At 39.2% G+C, this 25,370-nt stretch overlaps 1 protein-coding gene across 16 annotated transcripts; it reads right to left on the reverse strand.

Annotated features, from left to right (window-relative positions):
* Positions 1-377: 377 nt before the first annotated feature.
* Positions 378-17,825, reverse strand: HNRNPA3 (heterogeneous nuclear ribonucleoprotein A3). Of its 16 annotated transcripts, XR_011726533.1 has the most exons (15): positions 17,680-17,825; positions 13,849-13,960; positions 13,357-13,380; positions 9,459-9,581; positions 9,222-9,368; positions 8,927-9,137; positions 8,608-8,697; positions 8,439-8,546; positions 8,245-8,325; positions 7,108-7,254; positions 6,187-6,312; positions 6,032-6,102; positions 2,897-2,971; positions 2,603-2,698; positions 378-682 (listed from the first exon to the last, which is right to left on the reverse strand). XR_011726533.1 is itself a non-coding variant. In XM_071747253.1 (13 exons), exons 2-12 carry the CDS (start codon positions 13,912-13,914, stop codon positions 6,050-6,052), a joined length of 1,173 nt encoding a protein of 390 aa, XP_071603354.1. In that variant the 5' UTR covers positions 13,915-13,960; positions 17,680-17,825; the 3' UTR covers positions 3,522-5,945; positions 6,032-6,049. The 16 variants fall into 16 exon arrangements, 12 of the variants coding, with proteins under 12 accessions (XP_071603354.1, XP_071603357.1, XP_071603353.1 ...); XR_011726532.1 differs by lacking the exon at positions 2,603-2,698; XR_011726534.1 differs by lacking the exons at positions 2,603-2,698; positions 17,680-17,825 and adding an exon at positions 17,267-17,392 and having other exon boundaries at positions 8,439-8,531; positions 13,357-13,377.
* Positions 17,826-25,370: the final 7,545 nt, after the last annotated feature.

Genomic DNA, 25,370 nt, shown 5'->3' on the forward strand with positions numbered 1-25,370 from the left:
GCATTGAAACACACAGCATTAAGGACAAAAATACTACAAATGAAATTATTTTGGTATATGTGAAAACAGATTGCATACAATATCCTTCATTTTATTATTATTTATGAGGTACAGAGTAGCTTCTCAGACCTGAGTAACTTAGTGACATTGACAAATCTAATGGCCAAAAAGCTGATGTCATACACCTAAAACTCCATGTGTAGACCATTTATTTCTTTACCAAAACATAGTTTTAAAAGTAAAGCTGAGGAGCTGGTTTTCTAACCCAAACCAGACTTTGTCCCAAGTTGCAAAGATGATTCCATAACATAATGTGTTACAGTAATTTCAGACCACTTTGTGTTCCTCCCAGCAATAAAAAGGTGTTGGCAACAATATTTAGCTTGTAAGTCATTTGACAAGATACACTTTATTCTGATACAAAATTGAAGTATTTTAACAAATTTCAATCCATTATGGACTATACTGAAATATTTCATTTCCATGCTATTTGTAAACTTGTTTAACCACAAGTTCTAAGACTGCAGCCCACTAGCACCATTGCTCTTGAAGTCTTTGCCAGTTATTTTAACATAGTTTCCAATCTTGAGGTATTATCTTCTACATGAAGGCCATTTTTCTTCTATGGAGATACTTGGATTACGTTAGTTCAGCAAAAAGCTAATCTTAGAGAGATGTCAACCTGTAGCACCCACAGCAGAAAGAAAGTCATCCATCAGACATCTGAATTTTAGTAATACTCAAGATCTATCATGCTCCACACAACGACAGATAAAAACACTTGTCAGAGACCACAGACTGATACACGAGTTAATTTTCCACCGCAGTGCAGACAGTGTATGAGAACATGTCAATGTCTTAAACACAGGAACCACAGACATCACACAATGTTTAAAGACTAGAAGCATTCACCTTCCCATCTTAAATATTTAAAGGAAATCAAAGGTAAGATGCTATGTTTAAGTGTTCTATAGTAACAATACACTTTATATATGCGCTCACTCGGGGCACTTTTGGGAAAATACGTTTTTACCATTTGCTTTTAGATTAACTCACAGGTTTAGGTTAGGGTGTAGAGCTGCATCTTGGGGGACTGATGTGGTAACTTCACACTTTTTCATCTCCATTTACAGTTGCCATTTGCAATAGCAGCTGCTATAAAAACCTAGCCGTGAAATAATATTCTTAACTCTTGGAAGTGTCTTAAGCAAAGATGTATTTGACCAAGTACTCCTTAAGGAAGCATTTACCTTTGACAAGATCAGTTTCTGAAAAACGTGCAGTATGAATAACTGAAATTAAGCAAATTAGTCTAACAAGAGTGCACCACAGCCAACTGAGAAAATATTCTAACAGTGAATATCTACTTCTGTACATGGTGTGAAAAGCCTCCAGAGCAGAGCAAAGTCTGCACTAATGCAGAATCCTCTAATGTTAAGGACAAGTATACACACGCCTAGAAATGTGATGCAAACTAGAAAGAGTTGTTAAAACTTACAATTTTTAACAGTAAAATCTGGAAGATGTTTTGATGAACGTAACATGCCTCCCCAGGTACAAAAGCATTTGCCCTCGGCTGAGCAATCCTTAGACTCACAAATGCTTTTCCCCATTACCTCTTGGCTACACACTAAGTGAGCTCACAAGAGCAACTCTGCCCAGCTAAGGAAGAGCAAAGGTTTCCCACCCTAGGCCTAGCAAGCTGCTCACCTCAGCAGCAAGCCCTCCAGTGCTCTAAGTAGAGACTGTGACATTCATGCAGCAGTTCCAAATTCTGACTCAACCTTGGCTAACCAAAACCATTTGTTTTTAAAAAACATAGACAGCCACTGTGAGATTTCCATTCATTAGCTTTTCAATATACGAGAAGCTCAATATTTAAAATTACTTCCAAGTTAACTTTTAAGTGTAGGTTAAAATATCAAGAGTTTACATAAAGAAATTACTTTATGGATGTTGCACAGATAGCTGGCAACAATCTTAAATACCTGAGTCAGTCTCTGAACGTGCCTAAGCCCCAGGTTAGACTGAAATGCACAGGTTTCATTTGACTTTTTTATTTTCTGAACAACTCAAGCGTAACCAGTGCTAAAATAGAAACTGACTTCCAAAAATTAAAGCATAAGAGTTAGAATTTATTGGCTGATATAAACAGGTACTAGACTATTACATAAAACGTGCTAGAAGTGTCCTAGACCTTTAAAATCAAAGATGCAGAAATACATGTTCCAAGAGTTAAGAACCAGTGTGAGTAAAAGCAGATGCCATGAAGTTCTTGACTGCCACTCATCTGTACCAATGCAGTTGTGCTTTCAGCTGAGTGCCACATGACAGCACTGGCCTCCAGTGAACTACTTGAAAGCACCAAAAATCTGAAGGGGAACTTTGATTTGTACAGATAAATACAAACCCATCTGATAAACCAAATTCATTAATTAGGAGGGAAATCACTGCTCTAACCAATGCAGTGACTTTACAGAACTGCTTCAGCAGCAGCAGTGTATGGCAGACCACCCAGTGGTGAGGAACCCCCCAGTGCCCTCAGCAGGTTGGGTCTCCCTAAGGAACCTCTTTCAATTACATAGCAAGAACAATTTCTCACCTCCCCATCAGTGCCCTCCCCACGGTAACCAGAGCACACATTCAAAACATTCATAATTTCGCTCTTGTTGAACTCCAAGACACAGCAATATTGTACCTGTCGGGAAGGGAAGGATTCTTGTATAGCAATTATGCCAGCAGCAACTCTCATCCAGAATGGGAAACGCTGGATGATGTGTGCTGGAATACTTGCTCCTTAATACTTTAGGCTTTCCAATATGAAAAGGCTGGCAAAGGAAAGCCTAGAATGAAATAAGGGTTAAACAAGTGTTTTACTATACACTACAAATCTTACCCAGTCAGAAACCTTCAACTGAAGAGGATGTGCAAGACATTCCCCATTTTGTCAAGCAGCAGCTTCTCATTCAACCTGAAAATCAAAGAAATTACTCTTACCTTGTTTAAAAAACCCCCGCTACTCTTTTTTAATTCATGAAAAATTTTAAAGGCAAACCTTACCTATGCTCATTGCCCTTCCTTTCAGGTCTAAATGCTAGACCTATTGATTTTGAGTCAACTCAAGTAGCTATCACTCAAGGAGGTTCCAAAAGGTGAAGAACTCTTGCTAGACTTTCTTCCGATATTTCAGCTGTGATAAGCAGATTTAACTAGCCTTTGGAAAGCTGCTCACTATCAGCACAGTATCTTATGCCTTCACTTTTCTGGAAGTTGAAGCTGTTGCTCCTGCTGCCTTGTCATTCTTTAATTATGCTGACTTCTCCATACTCAATAGGCTGCTGAAGTCCTGTCTTACGAGTCTCCTTAGCAAAGTATGGGTCAAAGAAGTACATCCTAGGTTCTTTAAAGCTGGTTAATCACTGTCCTCACGGCTTATGCTTTTCCACGTCACAACAACTAAGCTACCCCACCCACCTACAAAGCGGTCACTTACATCCATCTCTTAAAAGGTTGCATACAGATCTTGTTCATAAAGTTTATTATGACACTATTTTTCAAAGTTAACATTGTTGTCACAGTACAGCTACAAGAGGCCCTGTTAAAAAGAACACTGTCAATACATTCTAAAGAAATTTAGAAATACCAGATCAATTGTCAGAAGGGACATCAACCCCATCCTCCAGTTGTCCCTGCAATTAGATGCAGGCCCCAGGTACAAGTCTACACATCTTCTAAGCATAGTAAGGTACAAAGCAAGTCAGCAGTTAGGTGGCTCACTCCCTAGTGAGTTGAGGTTTAGTTTTCAAGGTTTTCAAACTCCAAATGGGTTGTTTAAAAAATGCCTTTATTGAAATACAACCTCCTCCCCACCCCAAGCCCAAATTAATATGTACAACATCAGAAGCGTTCACTAAATCACCAACTCTTGCTTGAACTTGAGATATTTTAAAACTCCACAGAAAAGAATATGCAGACTTTAAAAACCAGTTTGGAGGCTACCATCTTGACACCAGTTCCTTGTTTTAGTGTACTGCATTCTAAATACACTCCAATAACAGTGTTTAATTAACATAGTTTAATGTTTTTTTCAAACAACACACTCATTTGTCTACTACTTCTTAAAATTATAATTCATTATTCATATGACTGATTACGCCTTGAGCCGTTTCATACACCTTTGCAGATTCATTCCTACACTGGAATTGCATTTACCTTATTCTGCACATTGACCCAGAAGTGATACAGGTGTGAGTAATTCCCATACCATATTGTCAAGTGTCTGAGTATTTCTTCTATTGACTGGGTCCCTACTCTTCCGAGTCTGAATTGACAGAAAGCACTGTCCTGGCAATAGTCCAGAGAGAATTCACATCAGCTGAGAAAAGGACAGCCTGCAGTGCCTGAATTTGGAGTTCAGAAGTGAGAACGAAGTACAATTTCTAGCCACATGTGCTGATAAGATTTGCTACTCCAGTGCATAAAACCATATTGTGACACGCTACCATTCTACCTGTGCAAACCCCAGACTGTACCATTCTCCACCGTGGGAAGCATTTCTAGTCAAATACAACTGGATCGTGTTTTGCTTGAGCGAGCTCATAGCTGAGCACAGACGTTTGCACGGGAAGAAGCTTGACAACTATACTACTGGGAGCCCATCGTGCACGGGCTTTTGGAACGCATTACCTGGGACTGTCAGTGATTACACCTGTGCTACCCTTGGCGCCCAGTCAGAAGAATGTGTCCAGAAAATTGCCTAGGGTGCATGCAAGAAAGTATATAGCCATTAAGTTATTGAGGAACATACCTATTTCTTTCACTATGACGCCTCATTTCATTGAAACAGCGCAGTCTGGTGTGAGGGAGAGGGAAATGTGGACAAAGGAAGGGGATGAAAATTCCAAGCCACCCTCCCCAAAGTAGTTTTATTGAAACAGAATCATTGTATATCCCAAGGAAACAGGCACTTGATTCCCCCCCCACCTCAACTTCTCGGGAATTACAATAAATATAAAGGTAAAAAGCAAGTTTCTTTTTCTCTTCACCCAAGACTTAAACAACTGCAGTTATCCCTCATACATCTCAAATGAGACGGGAGACAGCTTTAATGTGTCTGAAGTTGGTCTTGTTAAAATATTTATCATGCCTTATTTTCTTGAAGCGCTAGTACTAATACAGAACTACAAATTAAAAAAATATGCACAAACCAAAAAGTAATTTGAAATTTTCATTAAGGTAAAGCTTAGTTCTATAATTCACAAACACTAATTTGAGTAACTCAATCCTGGTTATACATCTAAACAAACTATAATGCAACATACAGATGTTTTCCCTCTGTATGCCTATGTAACTCATGTCAGTGACAGTTACATATATACACTGAGACTAGACCCCTTAAGACTGCAAATCAATAGGTGTTTCTATTGTTAACTTTAAATTAATACAAAATAGTAATTGAAAAATGCATTAATCCTCTCTATTAACTAACAAGGAAACACCCTAAACTACATTTTATTTCTGTTATAGAGTTCTCTGTACTAAATGTGGAAAAACTGAACTACACAAATATTGAAAAGTTAAAAATTCCTTAATTTGTTTATTCCTGGTACCACTACCACAATTTACAGGGCAATATACCTAATGTAATGGGAAAATAAAAAGAGAAAAGAAAGACAAAGCTACAACAGATAAAGACCTCAGGAATGTACATCTAATCGACACTACATTGCATTAATCAATAGCTGCACTTTTTGCAAACTGTGGCTATGACAGTCCTGAACAAGAAGGGTTTCCTGTTTAAGCTGCAGTAACTTTTCTGACTATGGATCATCGTTCCTTCTGTGGCAGATTTTACAGTTCCTCTAATGCATTTGGGACGACTGTCTCAAAGTAACCTGCAGCTTTCCTGACAACTCCTCGCTCTCTCTCCTGCTAAGAACTGTAGCCTGTTGAATACAGGATAAGAAAATTATTACTCTCAGTGAACAGTTGCACATTATTAATCATCATTAAAAATATGCATTGCACCTACCCTTTTTCCAATGCATTTTTAGAATCTTCTACCACCATAGCCACCACTTCCACTTCCAGATCCATAACCACCTACAAATAACAGGGTGTATGTTGAAAAATCAAGAACAAGACATTTTGACCTGAAAAATATTTTCAGTACAAAAAGATATTTACCACCATAGGGACTGCCTGAACTTCTGCCACCAAAGCTGCCACCACCTTTCATGGGACCATAGTTAGACTGCTGTTGTCCACTGTAATTGCCAAAATCATTGTAGTTCCCACTTCCACCATAATTACCTGAAACAAATACAGACTTATAAAGAAACTTTTCTTCAACATTTAGGACAGGAAGCTTGCCAGATTATAGTATCCAATGTAAATGTCCTAGTTAAAACCAATTTAAATTAGAATTGCAAGCATTTTGCATGCTACTTCCACTCACAATGCACAAATGACAGAAGGCCCCTTACATTTTGAAGAAACTGGTATTTCATTGAAGATGAAAATCACCCAACATTTAAAAAATTAGACAGATTGGAAGGAAATACATTAGGCCAAATTTAAGGTCTCCAAACTCAGAAAAGCACCTGAGTTTCACCAGTCTTCCACTACCCAATGCTTTACACATCTGATCATAATGAAAACTACACACAATTTACTTGCTCCCCAAAGCAACAGAACAGTAGCAGGCACGCTGCACACACCCATCGGAAGGCAGAGTATGCAGCAGATTTTGATGCCCACTCCCCAGAGACTTGGGGCAAACAACAATCAGAAAGTTTATGTAAATTCATATTCCTCACAAAGAAGGTGTGAGCTACATGATAGGAACTGGTATATGATAGCAACAGCATACTTGAAAACAGTCAAATGTTTCCAAATTCTCAATCAGATTAATGGCTGCTGCTTTTTGAAAAGTGCTATATGCTGTACAGTATATCAAAGCTGATCTAGATAGAAACTTCCTTACTTGACACAGCCTTCTACTTTTAAGACCTAACTGTACAATTCCTTAATACTGTGTATTTCAAACACTGTACAAGTCAGACCTGCCTGAAAAAACCCAATGTCTAATAATAGTTGGCATCTTACCACCACCAAAATTTCCTCCTTCATTGTAGCCATCATATCCTCCTCCTCCACCTCCATATCCACCACCTGGGTTTCCATATCCTGGTCCTCCACCACCACCATAGCCTCCTCTGCTGCCATAACCAGGACCACCTCCATAGTTGCCACCTTTGAATAAAAGAGTGTAACTAAACACACCAAATCTAAACACTGGTAAGAAAGAGTCCATTTAACAAAAAGAACCATGACAAAAAGAACCACAATAAAAATGTCCCACAAGGCCTTCCCTGTATTACATTCACTGCAGTTGTACCACCTATCTAAACAAAATCCCCGTTAGTTTATGCGTACTCTTGAAGCCCAAGAGTTGCCACTGCCACAACACACGTAAAACTGGCTCTTTACTGAAGTGGCTTTGTCATCAGCACTGCATATCATCTTTATTCCTCTGAACTGACTCAGTAGGCAAAGCTCTCAAAAGAATTCTGGTTTACAATCCCAGACCACACAGCTTTATTTACAGGCATATCAAAGCTATTGGACATTGTTTTTTCCAATCATATAAAACATATCTGAAAGACTTGGTATTCCACATCCTGATACCGGCTCAGGCATTTTGATAAGAGTTGTTCCAAATTGGGCAATCATTCCAAAAAGCCACTACATGTATCTGCTTAGAGAATCATGAGTTGACTAACTATGTAATACTTTCCTCATTTCTGGGCCCTCCCTCACTCCCTCTCCCCCACCATGTGCCAATTCCACAATAATTTCATCATTTTCACAGTTCTCTTTAGGTGTATTTTGAATACTCATGCAAGCTTCATTATGAAAAAGATACTAATGAGCCATGATAAGTCTTAAAGAATCAACCAAAAAGATTTCTGGTGTGTTAGCTGGTCACTGCTTTAGTCAGTTAGTAATCTCAACTGACATCAGAATCTTTGTTACATTCTCAATAATCAAAAATAGCTACTGCCTTCAAAGGGTGCATAATTTTGTGGGGGAAAAAAAAAACATCACCCCTGTAACTTCACAGCTCTATAGTGTAGAAAACACTACTACTAAAGCAGACTTGGACTCCAAGGTGAAGGCAAGACATGCAGGTGGTTACAACACTGGGGAGGTGAGGGGGAGGGAAGTGAACAGTACACTTACCATCACCAAATCCATTGTATCCATCACCACCCCCAAAGCTTCCTCTGCTCCCACCACCGCCACCACCACCCCCATAGCCTCCTGGAACACAAAACAGATGAGAATGTTTTCCTGAGCACCTCTTAACTCTTTAGGCCAACAGACACAGGCAATAAGCAGAAATCACATTCCATAAAAACATTCCAGTCATTTACCTCTTCCACCAAAGTTTCCTCCTCGGCCGAAGTTCCCTCCACCGCCTCCAAAGTTTCCACGGCCCATGAAGTTACCTGAGCCACCCCCACGACCTACAAAATATTTTGCTTTAATTGTATTTATTGAAAACTATTTATGTAAAATAACCACGCACAACTTCATACTCACCTCTCTGAGAGCTAGCAGTCTGCATCTCTTGTTTTGAGAGTGCTTTTTTCACTTCACAGTTATGTCCATTTATAGTATGATATTTCTGAACTACAGAAAATTGAGAGATAGGAAAGAGACAGAACATCAAATTGCTGAAAGGAAGTTGCCATAAAACTCACAGAAAGCTACTGTAAGACAAGACCATAAAATCTAACCCTTTCATACAACAGAGTCAAGCAGTTGATTATGTGAACATCTTACATTCCACACACTGCTGCTGCAAATGTAACATTACACTTTCATCCCATAAGTTATTTCTCACTCAAGAGTTACATACCAACAATTTTATCAACTGTATCATGATCATCAAAAGTTACAAAAGCGAAGCCTCTTTTCTTTCCACTTTGTCTGTCTTCCATGACTTCTATGGTTTCAATCTTGCCATATTTTTCAAAGTACTCCCTTAAGTTATATTCTTCTGTATCTTCCTTTATTCCACCAACAAATATTTTCTTTACTGTGAGATGTGCCCCAGGCTTTACAGAATCCTACAATGCCAAAAAAATGATATTCAGTGTCTTAAATTATTGGGTAAAGGTTAAGAAATAAGGTTAACTGAAACACTAACATACCTCCCTTGAAACTGCTCTCTTTGGTTCAACCACACGGCCATCAACCTTATGCGGTCGAGCACTCATGGCAGCATCTACTTCCTCCACACAGGAGTAAGTCACAAAGCCAAAGCCTCTGGAACGTTTTGTTTGTGGGTCTCTCATCACCTACAAAAACACAGAGGATACTCCACGTTTCTGTACTAGATTAAGTAACAATAATCTTCCAAAAGCACAAACCAATATTTGAAACTTTACCACACAGTCTGTGAGTGTCCCCCATTTTTCAAAGTGCTCTCTCAAGCTATCATCTGTTGTCTCAAAGCTCAGACCTCCAATGAACAGCTTTCTCAACTGCTCTGGTTCCTTTGGCTCATGGCCCTACAAAATGAAAAAAAAAAAAATAAAACAAACATTTTAACGGAGTTAAAATTTCACAGAATTACTAAAAATTATCTGTATTCATTTTAACTATAAATAAATGGAATACAATTACATGATGACTTCTAACGTGTTTAGACAGCAGCATATACTTCTTGAGGTATAATTCTAATTAAAACACTAACAAAGAGTATTCCTATGCAAACAATAAAGAGATTTCAATATACCAAATAACTTGGTTGCTTCCTACTCCCTTGAAAGTGCATTCATTTTATGTCTAATTTCCATTTGGATGTAATTCCTTACTCTGTAGGGATTAAGAATGATGCATTACTAGATAAAAAGGACTTCTAACACTTTATAAAGCATAGTAAAAAAAAAAATTTAACAATGGTGTACAAGAAAGTTACTGTCCAAACTGAGTGTCAAGTGCTTTTGGATATCCATTTTGAAAGGTTATTTTTATTAATTTTGGAGACGTGTATCAATTGTTAACTCCTTAATACTGTAAATTTTGTACTTTCATGATTTTGTAAGCTGAGTGTATGCAAGAAAGAAAGTGTAAGTATTTATGCTGTTTTCAGTGTTATGGGAATTACTTTGTAAAGTGAATCAACATAGATTAATGTCTTACAGATAAAAATTGTCTTGAATAACAACTAATCAATTACCAATACCAGGTACAAGTTCTGTTTTAAAACTGGCACTTTAACAAGCCTCATAAAACAAACAACTTTAATTGAAGGTCCTGACGGTATCACCTAGAGACCACCATCCACATTTTAAAATATACTAATTTTCAGAGCCCAGGTTTCTATAGTACAATGAAAGCAGGCTTAAAGTACGCTAATATTACTGCCTTTTTAGTGCTGCACGTCTGATTTTTGGTTAGACAGGGAATGTCCCTGTACATCTGACAGGAATTTAGGAAACTTAATTCTCCCATTTCCAAGACAGAGAAGTCCTATAAAAAGCAACCAGATTAAAATCTTATCTAGCAGGCTTGTACTGTTTTGCATACTAAACACTTCACAACAAGGTACTGGCCAGCTATGCAGCTGGCTTGCTGTGCTGCCTATGACTTGAGTTCTGCCGCATAGAAGTGTGCTGCACTGCTTCTGCTGCAGTGGGATGATCTAGAATAGATGCAGCATTAGCCTGAAAGCTGAACTACATAAAACCAGCCAGACTTCTAAAGGTAGATGTCTTGCTTCAAACCTGAGGACAAAGCTGTTTAAACCTCTGCTACAGTTTGAATAAAGGGGGTAGCAGTGCTAGGAATACTCAAAAAACAACACTTTATACTGAAACACAACCACCCTAAGCAGCAATTAATATTGTAAACAATACAGACAAAAAAAAAAATCTGTGTTATATACTGCTTTAGAAAACTGGTTTATAATGGCTAAGTTGTACTACTGGAAGAGATTATAAAAAGCTGGCTGGCAAGTAGCTCCCTGCTACTTTAAAGCACTAACTTTGCTACTACAGGGACATTATGTAAGTGATCGACAGTCAATGGTTCTACTACTACAAATTAAAGATTCTATTCTAAGGTCTTCCAACTGCTCTAAGCTACAAAAGCATAATGAAAAAAAAAAAATCTCTTTTTTAATCTATGTAAACTTTAAATCTTACAAGGTAACAAGGTAAATCTTTCAAGGTTCCCCCTGTATGTAGAAACTGTTTTAGTCTAAATGAAATGGTGGTTTATGTTGCGAGCTGTATTTTTTTTATCTTCTGCCACGCCTCAATTTTAAGATGGATGGATGGATGTTAGAGCTCAAAACATGAAGTGTTTCAAACTCATGAACATATTAAAGGAAATCTGTGGGAGAAACTGTAGAGTTTAGACTTCTTCAAAAAAACCCAAAAACTTGTATCGGAAAAGACTAGGAAGACCTTTTATAGTTCTCCAGCACCCCGCAACACTACAGGGTTTTCAGTTAGCAGCTCAAGACTGCTTTTACCTTGAAAGAATGACAACAGAACTCTTCAGGTCACTCCTGAAAGGAAAAGTTAAGTCCTTTTCTGCTTAGTTTTATTCTATGCACATGAACAGTTATTCTCATCTGGGAGGAAAACCTGTTATTACAGCTTTTCTCGTCAGGACGCACCTATGTCATAGGAACTCTTAGCAGAAATAAAAGACAACATTTTGTTCGGGAATTAGTTGGGTTTTTGCAGTTGTTTTGTTCTCACAGGGAATAAGTACTCTAGGGTTTTCAGCGTTTCTCAGTCCTTCTGATGCAAGTTTAGTATTTCTAACAGCAGTCTCGTGTTTCAACACGATCGGCAGGCCCTCTCCCACTCAGCTGACGCTGCGGGACTGCACGCCATTTTGCAGCGCTCCTTCGGTGGCAGTGAAGGTGGGGGAGGGAAGGGGTAAGAAAGCCCAGCCTGCCTTACAGCCTGAAGCTTCGCTTCTCCCCGTAAGCTGTTTAAGGGACTTCCAAAGCATATTAATAGCCTCAAAAGAGGCGGGGATTCTTTCCAGCCTTGACTAGTGACTTCCTGCCTCAAGCCAAAGCTCTGCGCAGCACCGACCGCCGCCATTTTGTGAGCGATCTCGCCTTCTCCACCCTCAATATGGAGCCGGCGGGGCGGGGCCACTGGAAAGCGGGAATGCGCGTGCAGCAGTCTCTCTCTCTCCCCCCCCCCCCCCCCCCCCCCCCCGCCACGTCCTCGAGCCGCAGTGGCGCCATGAGAGGGGCCCCGCCCCCGACAGCCGGCACGGGGGGCGGGAGAAGGGGGGGGGGGGGCGGACAGCGGGCTCCCTCTGCTCGCCCTTCCCCCCCATCACAATCTCACAATCCAACTACTGGTTCCGACGTCCCACCTAAACCGCCAACAGCCAGCGCACTCTAACTGTACCTCTTTCATGAGAGGAAGACAAAATGGCAGCTAGCACCCCCCGGATTCCTGCAAAAATTCTCGTATTAGCAGAAATCCCAGGACATTTTGGCAACATTACAGCAGATACGCAGTGCCTTTATTCCGAGTTTCTTTCATATGTCGGGTTTTTGAATAATTAGCTTTTTGGAGCAGAGGTTTTTTCTCTCTAAAGGCACTGTTTTCAGGTGCTGGTTTGAGCCCTCCCCTGCACACTACCTCTGCAAACATCAGCACGTCCACACAATGTCTGGCACCGCTCCGATGCGGCTACACCTGTAAGATGAGACTGCTCTGCCCTCCAGGCAGCAAAACCCTCGACTGCCTTCTGTGTCAGGAAAGCTCACAAACAACTGGGGCCTCACCAATTTTCCATGAAGCATTTTATCTAGAAACTTAATAGCTTTGAAGTACATACTAGGGCTAGCTACTTTTGTAAACTTCAAGAGCTTACTTTGTAGGCAACAGAGAAACTGGCGTTACATTGTATCCAAAGTCCAAGTAGTTGCTACATCCCTTCCAGAAGGACTTTACACACCGTATTTAAACACAAAATAATCACATGATACCAGATACATGCAACTGGCATAACATTTGTTCTTAATTCAAGTATACACGTCGCAGTATTGTACAGTTCCTGAAAAAACCGAACTAGCTAAAACTATTCTGGCACCCTGGAAAAGTAATGTTAGAGCAAACAAATAATCAGAAAAATGTATGTTATAAGCTACATAAGCGTATCTAACACCCTCCCTGCCAATACTGAGCTTAATTTCCAATGTTAAAGACTTTTTATCCCCCCCTCCCATTTCCAGACCCTGCCCCAAAGTAACTAGCTCCCATCCTCCCAGAACAGCCCCAACATCTTCTCTATACTACGCACCTTATTCAGTCTACGGTATTTCTGCTAGAAGCAAAAGAAAACAGTTATTTTTACTTAGTACAGCCTTGCTTTCAACTTTAGTGACTATCAGGCAACCATTTTACTAAAGGAAAAAAAAACAACCCTGTCTTCATTCCTGCTAAAACCAGGATTTTTGAAGATAGGAAAAAAATCGAGTTTCTGCTGAAACTGGGCGCATTAAGTTTCTTAAAAAAATAATTACAGCTTGCTTTAATCAGAAACATACATTTAATCAGTTTGGTTATAACTAAAAACTAGAAAGGCAAGAATTTCCCACTATGCTTAAAACCCCACCCCTCAAAATTCTAAGTAATACACTGCAATTTAAACTTATTTTGCTAGTATGGGGACAGACAGGTAGAATAAACTGCTATGAATTAATAAATCAGCTATAGATAGTTCAGGTTTTATAAAAACCATTTCCCCTTAAAGCTACTTTTTAAACAAAATAATAAAAAGCATTCCTCTCACCTGTGAGGACCGCCTTCCTTTCCTCTTGTAGTCTTCCACATCTCTCTCTTCCTTAAGAGCAGCCATTTTGGAAGGGAACTCTAACTCAGACTTTCTTTTAGATCTAGGAAACCTAGAAAACAGGTTGGATAAGTCAGTACTCACCACAATTCTTGTGAAGCAGGGCCTTCCCCGGGTGCAACACACGGGTGTGGCTTTATTGGAGGAAACTGGAGAGTGGTGAAAGTAGAAAAAAAATCTGAAGTACTTAAAAAGGGCAGAGTAGAAATCCTCAGCTTAATTTGCTCTTGATTAAGAACTGCAGAAGGAGCACCTGCTATCCTAATAAAGGTCTTATTACAACTGTTTGAACAACTACTTTCAACCTAAAGCTAAAAATCTGCAGAAAATAACCTTTGTTCATTTCTTTCTTGCATAATTATAATGAATAAAACTGGTACAGGGCAAGCAAATTCCACCTTTGATACCTAAAACCACTAAAAAAATCAAATCCTACCTCTCTAGATTTAAAACCCTGAGTTAACAGTTTGCAAATAATGCTTATTAGAATCTTGTGTGTAATCTATCAGTGATCCAGCGACCTATAAACCTGATACACCAGAGGATGTGCTTTCTATATTGAAAAACATTTTCCACAGCAAGAATCCTTTACTACTTCTATTCTTGCAGCATTACAAATTTTAACACTCAAGCCCCAGCATTCTGCAGCAACAGAAATCTGCACTGCTTTTTCTTCCAAGTGACATATTTGACTTTTACCCTGTATTATTTATATGCCCAACCTTTCAAACCAGATGTACATGTCATTACAAAAATCAACTATTTTAGAAAATAGCTCAATGAATTACTCCATATCTAAGCATTCAAACCAACATTCAAATCATGTTTCCCATGGCCTTTCTTTATTGCAAGACTGAGATCATTAAGTTTCTTGCTTTACTAGAGTATTAGTAGCTTTCACTATAATTCATCACGACTTTGGATGTATATTGAAACATTAAAATACTGATATTTAAATGTTTAGGTGTATTTTTTGTTCAAGCTGGGGTTTAGTTGGGGTTTTTTTGTTTAATTTTTTTAATTTTTATTCCTGAAAATGGTGCCTAGGGACTGGCAAGCAGGTCTCTAATTAATAACATTCAAAGTGGGGTTATTGAATACAATTCCACATTAAAATCCAGCTTCAAATTAAACTCAGTTGTAAAATTATGAGTACCTATAAGATAATACATTAACAACTGTGAAGGTTTTATGAAGCAACATGGAAGTGCTTGTGCTATCTTTAATTCCTCTCTACACAATGTTAAACCTACTCTTCCATGCTTCTAAATCAAACATCAGTTTGTTCAGGAGGCATTAGGATACTAAGTGTTACCACCGAGCTGTGTAAATCCTTAATACTTTTTTTTTTGAGGGGGGTAATGAAAAGTACGCAAACCCTCTCTAATTCTGTCAGCTGTTGCTTTCTCCAGTGAGGCCCCATGCTGGCAAACGTATGGCTCCTAGGCACAGTCTCTGCCACAATGGCCTATAAAGGCCATGATGTCATCAGCTGAAGTGGAACCAACCCAGCTCCTACTTTGCCCCATAAGAATGTTTGAAAAAGCCGTATTAGCTTTTTTCATACTTAACATTAATAAAATACAACATTCAATTCTAAATAAAAACATCCAAGCAATTTTATGGGCACAGTTAAACTAACACTGAAATAGTGGCATATTGCAAATTAACAACAGAGCTGAAAGCAGTCTCAAAACAATCATGATATAATGTCACGAAAAGAAACTTATAATGCTATTGAATTTCTTACAGAAACAAGTAACATAGTGGAGGTGAAACAGACTTCCTAAGATGGAAGCTCACTTGTCCATTCAGAGAATACTATGGAGATGTACTTCTTTGTAACTAGCTAAACTTGGACCTAATGTGCATACAGTGTATTAGGAAAAACATAAGAGTTAAAGCAGCAAAACCACAGATTTTCAGCAGTGTGTTTGCAGTCTATTCACAATGCCAACAGTAACGTTTGCTGGGATAAAAAGAAGATACTAGCTTCATAATTTATATAACCTGTCTCCAAGCTTTACTGAAACATGTTCAAATGCTTACCACCCCTCCCATTTATCAAACTATCCAACAACTCTGAAGCACCTAAAACAATCGCTTGCATGGAAAAAAAGTTATTTTTAGCTGTTTTACTAAGGGATCCACTTTCTTCTTTGCTCTTAATGTAGAAACTTGTGTAACCTGTTTCTCTGTTCTCAATTCTTGTAGTTTCAGCTTGCAACGAAGGGGGTCAAAATAAAAAGTAAAAGATACAATTAAAAAAAACTCACCTACAAAAAAAACCCTGTCTACAGCATTTTTGCCCACCATACTTTCCCTGAAATATTCGAACAAGAACACTTAGGTTTTGAGAAGCAAGGAGCAAGGGGGGTGTATCACGACAGCTTGTCCCTCGGTAGGGTGTAGATTGCTCCAGTGTGCAAGATCTCGACCTCATAAGAGGTAAGAAAAATTTGAGCCAAGTCTGTACTTCGTCGTGCTGCCCAGCAGGATCGTGGTGGAATACCACCGAATATCGTGGTTCCTGTGCTGGGGAAGCGGAAAACAGAAAACTATCCGAGAGCTTTGCACTATGTCTCCCACCACGTCCTGAGGCAGCGAAATCTCACTACACGTGCTAACTCCCTCCGGGAAGGGGGTGAGGGATTTCAAGGAGATGCTGCAACGTGTACCAGCATTCCTCGAGGAAAAGCAGGGTACTGCTGTAAAAGCCCTTTATGCTTTATAAGTCTGATTTCAAGAAAGTGAGTGGGAAAAGCGTATCACTGGCGCATCCACCATGTGGATCCCACACAGGGAGGACAGAACAATGACACACGCACATGTGGGACTCGCTTCTCTCCCATCTCGTGCCAATTCGCGCCTAAATGTCCCCCAAGATACTCGGGAGGACTCTGCTGCCCAGAGCTCTGTCCCAGGCCGAGAGGCAGACCTCCCCCACCCACCGGACCACGCTACGGAGAGCTGCGAAATGGCGGCCGAGGTGGCTGCGCCCGAGGGGCCGCATGGCGGAAGCGCAGCCTCTCCCGTTTCCTCCCTCTTCCTGCCAGTGGCCGCCATTGCGCGCTAATGCGCCATACCACAGGGGAAAGCGGGTCTGGAGCAAGGCAGGAACACTACGAGGAAGAGACAGCCGCTCCGGGAACGGGGAGAGGCACCATTGCGTGCCCCCCTCCGCAGCCCTCCAGCCCCCCGTACCCCTCTCTCCCCCCTTCCCTCCGTGGGTTTCTGGCGGAGCTACGGCAACTTTACTGCCCCGGAGGGGTGAGGGGAAAGGCCGCTTCGCTCCCGTTCCATCATGGCCTCAGCTCAGCCTAGCGAGTCCCGCTCCCTCCACGCGGCGGGCAGTTACCTCCATTTTGTGACCAAACTCGCCTCCTCCTGTACCAATATGGAGCCGAGAGGAAGAGGAGGGGGTCACGTGGCGCGAAGGCGGGCTGCAGGCAGCGCACGACGGCGAGGAGGGAGGGGGGAACCGGGGGGAGGGGAAGGGGGGGCTGGCAGGGGGGGGTCGGAAGAGTGGGGCTGGGAGCCGGGGGGGGCCGGCAGGGGGGGCTGCCGGCAGCGCGCGCGCGGCCATTACAGGTTTCTCTTCAGGCCCCACCGCCCTTCCCCACCCCCAACCCAACCCCTGCGGGCCCTGGGCCGCGCTGGACGGAGCGGCCCCTTCCCCACCGGGAGGGTGGAAAAAAAAGGGAACCCAGGGAAGCCGGAGAGAGAAAATGAGGATAGGGGAGAAGGGTTGAGAGAAGATAAGATAATAACCGTGCCAGCCTTCAGTGAAGCGCCTTCCCGCCCTGGTCGGTCCCTCGCCGGCAGCCGGCCTGGCGCAATAACCGCTGGGGGTGGCTGCGCCGGCGCGCAGCCGTGACTGGTGCGCAGGGGGCGGGCACCGCCTCTCACGTAATGCCGCCCGCCGGCCCTGCGGCCTCCCCCCGCCGCGGCTTCTCGTCCCCGCCTCCTGCCCCAGCGCGGGGCCACGCTCCCAAGTGCAGGATAGGGGTGGGAGGGTTGATGTCTCCTCTGCCTGCGGCCATGCGGGCTGCTGTGTGGAAGGCCAGCCCTGGAAATACCGGCCTTGAGGGAGACTGTCAGTCAGACGCGCTAAAATACTTTTTAGGAAAGAAAAGGAAAGGAGGGAATGTGATCCTTAGAGAGGACTTAAGCGGTAGCATCAGGGTGTGCCTGAGGCTCTCAGGACTTTCTGAAAGAAGTTGATTTGTCTCTACGTGTGGTTTTTGTTCTGGAGAGGCTGCAAAGAGGCTATGAAAAGATTTGCTCTCCGAAGATTGTTTAACACTCGCCCTTTGAAACCAAGGGTATGTTAGTATATTTCTGGTTGAATACAAACACATCCAAACAATAAGTTTTATAAACTTCTCCATAGTTTTTTAAGCAGAGGCATTGTCCGCACCTTTTAATGGCGTTTGTCATGATAAACTAGCACAGACTTTAAAAGGAAAGGTCTTCCACGATAATTTTGTACAGAGTAAAGTATAGTTAAGCACATATGTAACAAATTTTTCCTTATCTGGAAAATGACATCAAGAAAACAGCATTATAATATCCTACCCATGAAGTATCTTTACTCTTTGTTATCTCTTATTTTCTCAGAGTACCAATAGCTATTTCGGTGTGGTAGCCAAGCCTCGGCTGGAGGTGTTGGCACTTATCCCTTTAGAAGTATCTTATGGTATACAAAGGAATAAAACTGTTGATGGGGCTTTACTCAAATGTTTGTAGGTGGGTACCCACTATAAAGGGTTATGAAACACTGGCAGTTCAGTATTAGCTGCTATTTTTTTCCTTATGTTGTTAACCTGCTGATGCTGAACAAGAGGAAAAAAAAAAAAAGCAGAAGAAGCACATACTTTTAGATTAGCATCTTTCATTTATGCAATAGTGTCAACACCTGCTCATTTCTCTATCTGAAGAAAAATTTCCTAATATGTAGAGAAATTCCCACTAGGTTTATAAATGTTCTCACTAGTATTGTGCACACAAGTTGAAATACATTTTTAAATGTCTACATTTTGATCTCTGTGAGAAGGTAGGTGACTTCCTAGAAATTAAAACTCACTGTAAATCTCAGAAGCCTGAAATATTCCTTGCATTAGGGCAAAATGATCAATTTCTTGTTCTCCTTTTCTCAACCAAGTAAACCACAAAATTCAACTTTTTATTTTAAATAAAATTCTTCAGGGTGGGAATACTGTGAGACAGACAACAGTACTGGCTGAATGTTTCTGTCAGTTTCAGAGGTTCTTGTAGTTCACATAGAAGCTGCCTCACTGAATTTGAAGGGCACCATGCTTTTACCAGTCTGTCATTCATTTCAGTCAGGTGCCACCCATGGAGGCTGGTTGTTTTATTTGGTTGCATAGGCAGATCACATTTGAATTCTATAGTTTCAGTTCATCCTCCCCTATCTGTAATCAGTTGTACAGAATGTAATAATTTTATAATACTGAGTTTACTGCACTGACATAAAATACAAGCCAATAAACGAGTTGCACATTTTACAAAGTTCATGGTCGCTGATGGAAGTTATCACCAAATTTGAGGTATTAGATGAAAAATTAAAATTTTTATTTCAGACAAACAAATTTCTACTAGTAAAGTGTTTTTGGGTTGGTTGTTATCTAGTAGAATATTGCTTCCTAGTTGGGATCACCCATTTCCTTAAGAGAAAACGTAGCATTTAATATGCCTGTATCTGTTCTGGCTGATGTAGTTTCCTAGTCAGATGCAGTTTCGTATTATGTAGCAGATGTACTATTGGTGATGTATGCAGATGGCTAACATGCTTTAATTTTTTTCCCAGCAGTGTTTGCAAGCATTTACTTTCCTCTGTAAGCTAGTAGTTTGTATCTGGTTCAAAAAACAGTGGGAAAGGCTTTTAACTGTTTATATTTCTGTGGCTGAAATGTCAGTTTCTCTCAAATATTGTTGCTGAAATTGTCTGAAGTTATTTTTTTATAGTATTACAGAGGCATTAGGATATTAAATATAAAATTGTCCTTGAATTCTTGTCTCCACAACAGTAATGTTAATGGAGCCAGTTCACTGAACCAAATATATTTTCCATAAGCCTCTCAGATTGCAGAAACAAATGGACTCATTATTAATTGTTAGTATTGTGATGATAGCTTTGCAGAAGTAGTTGGTTTCAGTATATTTTAGTTTTATACTTTGAAAGGGACTCAGACTACAATTTTGATAAGGCTTGAGTGCTGTAGAGTAGAAAATCTGTGTGGGCTTCAGGACAAAAGGTTCAGTTCCTTTTTCTGCATAGTAGAAATATTGTACATTTAAATGCTGGCAAGTGTTACCGCAGCCACTTGACTACCGTGCAAGCAACTGCAGCTCTGCTATCTTCATCTAGAAACAATTGTTTTAGTCTCTGAACTTGATTTAAAATGTTGAGCTTCACTGAACAAAGGCATGATAATAGTGTGAAGTCTGCTGGTAACATTTTGGCAATTCCTGTATAAACAATACAAAGTATATGAAAACCTTTTACTTTGTTAGTTAAAAATACATAGAACTGGTAACTGAATTCTTGACATCAGAATTAGTAGTACAATTATGCTACAGTATTTGGTTTACTTCAGAAATTTTTACTAATACTCTTTATATATACATACATATAAACCTATAAATACATACATTTCTATACACACACAAATTACAGAAGAAACAAATCCTAAAGACCCTTTCCACCTCAGATTGTGCCTTTTCATGTGCCTTGTGTCCCAGAACTCTGGCAGTTTCTAGAGGACTTATTTGTAGTGGCTTGAAAGAGTATTTCTGCTTCTGTCTGCTTTTTTTTTTTTTTTTTCTTTTTTTTTTTCCCCACAGAAGGCCTTGGATGCATGTAGATAGGTCAGCTGCTTCAATTTACAGTCTCCTATATTAACTTTAATAATAAAGGTGATAAAGGTGCATTTCAAGTAATATGTCAGTCTATAAGCTAGTTTGAAGCAAACCTGTGCAAACTTGCCCAGGTTTACCAGTCTCCATCAATTATTTGGGGAAATAACACAAATTTCTTGTGCCTATGTCCATTATACTCCATCTTCCAGAGACTTTAGATGAATTTTGCATGACTTATATTCCTCAAGAGATACATATGTGAGCCAGGAAATGAGAGAGATCAAATAATTAGCAACTAGCTCACTTAAAAATAATTTTAAACTGTCTTCTATTTGTATATTGTGGTTTCATTCAGGGACCCAGGATAAGTTCTTTCTACAAATTGTATTGTTGTATAAAATGTTTATTTTTTAGCATATTTTATATTTGTACCAGGTATGTAGTATGAAAATTATTCCTTCTTTTTGGGCTGCTATAAAAATGAATATTCCTAAACATTTTCCCCATTTGTTTTGCTCTTCTTTGGATGCTAATTAAATCTGAACATGTTAGACTCTATTTTATTTCATAAACTTCTCTATCTTTTATCTAAATTTTTTTTTCATAAAATTTTATTTGTTTGAACTCCTCTGACAAGAATTGAAGAAGTGTGCATATAAAACCTCTGGCAATGAGGGAAAGATAGTTTACTGCAATGCCATTAACTTTGTGCACAAGAATTTCACATTTATTGTCTAGATTTTTGGATAGGGGGAATTCTGTTATTAACAAAATAATGTCCTAGATGAAGTGTAAAATTGCTATGTTAAAGTGTGAACAATCATATTTAAAGAGCTTACTTGAGATAAGGTACTCCATGCCTATCCTTGACTGCTGGATTTGCACAAGGCTCTAGGGTAAATTTACAGTTTTATAAAAAGCAACATACTTTGTTTGTGCTAGATTTTTGTTGCCAGCAAACATACATTTTCTTTAAATGCAGACAAAATAAGAAGCAGTACATGTATTGAAAGGGCAAAAAAGAATGACAGCTGCTTACAGTTGAAAACTCCACATAAAATGAAATCTAATATGAGGGGTTTGAGATGTCAGTGCATGAGGAGTCAGTCATGCTAAAACTTAGTAGTAAAATCATCACAGCTGGGAAAAAGGGAGAAAGAAAAGATTACTAGAATGTTGTTTAATTTGGATTCATGTTGTCTATACAGGAAGGAAAAAACCTTGAGCTGCAGAAGAAAAATGGATGATGTAGCAGGTAAACTAAAATTGTAAAAAATATATGATTACACTTGATATGAATGTTCATCTTTCTTACTAAGACTTGGAAATCACCAGTTAGCAGTAATTGTACAACTAGCTAAGTGGTAAGTATTATTCGTTATATTTAAATAAGTGAGGAACTGCAGGTGGATTTCCTGCTTTCCTACATATCTGTGCAAGAGAATAGAGCAGGGGAAATAAATCTTGTCCTTTCCTTCACTGCAATGCAGATCTGGAATCTGGGAGGGGTTTTATTATCCGCACCGCTCAAACACATGGTCAGCGTTCAGCCAATAGTTAGCCTTACATCTGGCACTGCATTTGTGTGGCTCAAAATGCCTTTTCTGACTGCTGAACGGGAAAACCTCTGACTTTTTTTTTTTTTTTTTTTTTTTTTTTTTTTTTTTTTTCTAAATGGAATTTGCACACATTCTTCAGAGTATGATTTATATCAAGTATGATTTTAACTGTTTATCTGGTATACACCGTAGCCACCCTAACAACTATTTTGTGAGTGATTGTCATAGGCAGCATTTAAAAAAAAATACAGCTACATAGATTATTCCTTTCCTGTACTTAATCTTACAGATATAGTTAAGCTGCTATTATCATGCTTTTTGATGGCATGCTATCTTTTAAGCTGTTTGTAAACTGTGCTCCCCTATAATGTATTTCACCCTTCTGGCAAGTCAGATATTTCAAAATACATTGAACTTGGTTTTTTACATTATCATTTAATGGTCTGATGCTGCTGAGAAACATTGCATTAATTTCATAATATGTATTTGAGATTTTTAGATTACTGTGGTGTAAGGATATAGACACGTCTTTATATATGGCATGGGACACGTACAAATATGGTTGTGTCTTTCCAAAGCTGCCAAATTAAATTTGAATTCCAAAAGCTAATGCCACATGTGCTAATGTTTGTCTTTGGGACATTAAGGTGTATCTGTTTTTTTAAAAAATCATCAAACATTTGTAATGAATTCCATACAAGTTATTTTCTTTCTTTCATAACATAGAAACCTTGGGTTTAAATACAAATAGATATTGCTAAATACAAAATATTATACCCTAAAGTATGAGCAGTTGTAATTTGAAGCAGTATCACAACATTAAAGTAGTTTCTGTTAAGTATCTAGTAACTTTCTAACTAGATTTAAAATTATTGTACTGACCAATATCAGAAGTTAAATGGAGGTGCTGAGCAACTAGAATACAATTCCAGAGAATGTGAAAAACCAGTCTACTTATTGTGGCTGATTAAATCACTTAAGAGAAACATATTGTAACTACTGAGAGAATATAGCCACAAATGAAGAAACTGCAGCTGGCAGTCAGTCATTTGTACATTCAGAGACCTTATGTGTGTGAACTGATGTATTCCATGGCATATTGTTATGAGTTTAAAAAATGCCCTGTAATGCTAGGATATCTGCCATGGAAATGGCTGCACATGCTTGTTTACCAAATATTGTAGGTTGTATGTAATAAACACAGTTGGCAAATGCTAAGTACTGGAAATGTTTATGGCAATATATAACCTGATGACATTTCTTCCCTTATGATGCACATGCTTTGAATTCACTGGCCATATGATTAATAATTTTCTGTGTATTAATAAGAGGATGGTAATACAGGCAGATGGATTATGCAAGAAAAATCTAACATAAGGTCAACTATGTAATTAATAAAAATGAATTAATGTTTAAGACTGTAACTTTCAAATAAGTTACATGTGTATATGGGAACAATTAAAAATGTTGCTATTTTGCTATTGCAAAAATGTCAGAAAAATATTTTTGTGGAGTTCCCTCTCAAACCTGCCACTCTTGGTGAAATCTAATCTAAAAATAGTAGTTTCTTAGCATTTGCCACCATAACACTGTTGTAGTTGTATCATCTGCATCTAACATGTAGTTCATCAGTCTACATTATCCAGATGTCAGAGGGTTTGGTTACAATATCATGTATCAGATATTGGTAAATCATAGTTGGATTTTTTGGTGTTGAGGGGATTTAATAAACTGTCTAAAAATATTGCCAAGGCATATAAAAAGTTATGGATAAAGGTTTGAGAAATACAAAAATCAGATTCTTGTTTCACGTACGTTCCTTGCACGTTACGTTGGCTGAGGATGAGGCCTACAATCTAAGCAGGTCTTAGTAATTTTGCAGGTAATATAAATTTTCGTGTGCTTTCTGGGTGCCATTTCAGACACTCATTACTCCAAACATGCAGATAAATGTGTCTGATTGCTTTACTTCAATGGGCTTGACTCAAAGAAGTCTCACCTGGGACTGTGACTTTGTAGTTTCTTTCTAAATTTAGTCAACAAGAGGGCTGCACCATTTTGAATACTAGCTGTAGTTGTACCAAAGAATTTCCAGTTACCAAAATAATTTCTTATATTTTTGTATCTATCAGTATACAATATTTTATTTTAAAATCAAGATATCTGCTTGTAATATGTAAATATAGAAAACATGCAGCTAATTCTGTAATTTAAGTTGCATTTAATCTAAACAAGAATTAACTGCTTTGTATATCCTCGTATGTTCATGTGCTAACACTCCCATACACCTGTTGCTTTTATTCCCCCCCATCATGAAATTAGCTTTGGGATTTTCTGTAGTGGTTATTTTTTTCTTCTGTACTGTAGTCCTGTGCCCAAACAAAGTCTCTGTCTTGTCTATTTTTTCATCTTAACATCCTCCCAAGAGTTTCAGAAAGCAGACTGATGCAATTAGGTAGCACATCCCAGTGGAAAACTGGTACTACTATGGCAGTCCTGGAGTAGTGAGGCAATATTCCGAGCTGAATGCTTGAAACCACAAATCTTGACCATTATTGAAAACCTTGTGATAGGAACACAGAGAAGAGTATTATTAACCAGTCATGGAGTATTAAATTATGCATGACTGCAACACTGCTGAAACATCCCTCACCAGCCTGAAGCTCTTCCTTTTTCTGTTTTGTTCACTTGAATGACGAGGGGTGGATTTTTCTGTCTTGACCTGTGGATTATATCTGTCAACATAGATTTTAATAGCTGCCTAGAGTCCATCTTTTAAACCCAAGTATTTTTTATATGAAATCCATATCTGAGATCCTATTTACACTCAAACACAAATATGGATGTGTCCATGTGGTTTACAATCATTTTGGTCTTAGGATACTGATGGAACTGGCAGTACGTAAGATGAAAAATGCCTGTATATGTTTCACTCAGTTATTAGAGTTTTACTTTAGCAGTATTCCAGGAAGAATAGAACATAAATTTTAGTTTGTTCTAGCATGACTTCTACATGTCTGT

This window comes from Heliangelus exortis, chromosome 6 (genome assembly GCF_036169615.1).
Source record: "Heliangelus exortis chromosome 6, bHelExo1.hap1, whole genome shotgun sequence".
Taxonomy (NCBI): Eukaryota; Metazoa; Chordata; class Aves; order Apodiformes; family Trochilidae; genus Heliangelus; species Heliangelus exortis.

Bases quoted from the DNA above. Each gene is read 5' to 3' on its own strand.
- HNRNPA3 (XM_071747252.1), bottom strand. From the start codon at position 13,914: ATGGCTGCTCTTAAGGAAGAGAGAGATGTGGAAGACTACAAGAGGAAA. The intron at 8,326-8,438 runs GTAAATGACTGG...TTTGTGTTCCAG, and splicing joins AGGAAACTTTGGTGGAAGAG to GAGGCTATGGGGGTGGTGGT. The intron at 7,255-8,244 runs GTAAGTGTACTG...TTTTATTCAAAG, and splicing joins ATACAATGGATTTGGTGATG to GTGGCAACTATGGAGGTGGT.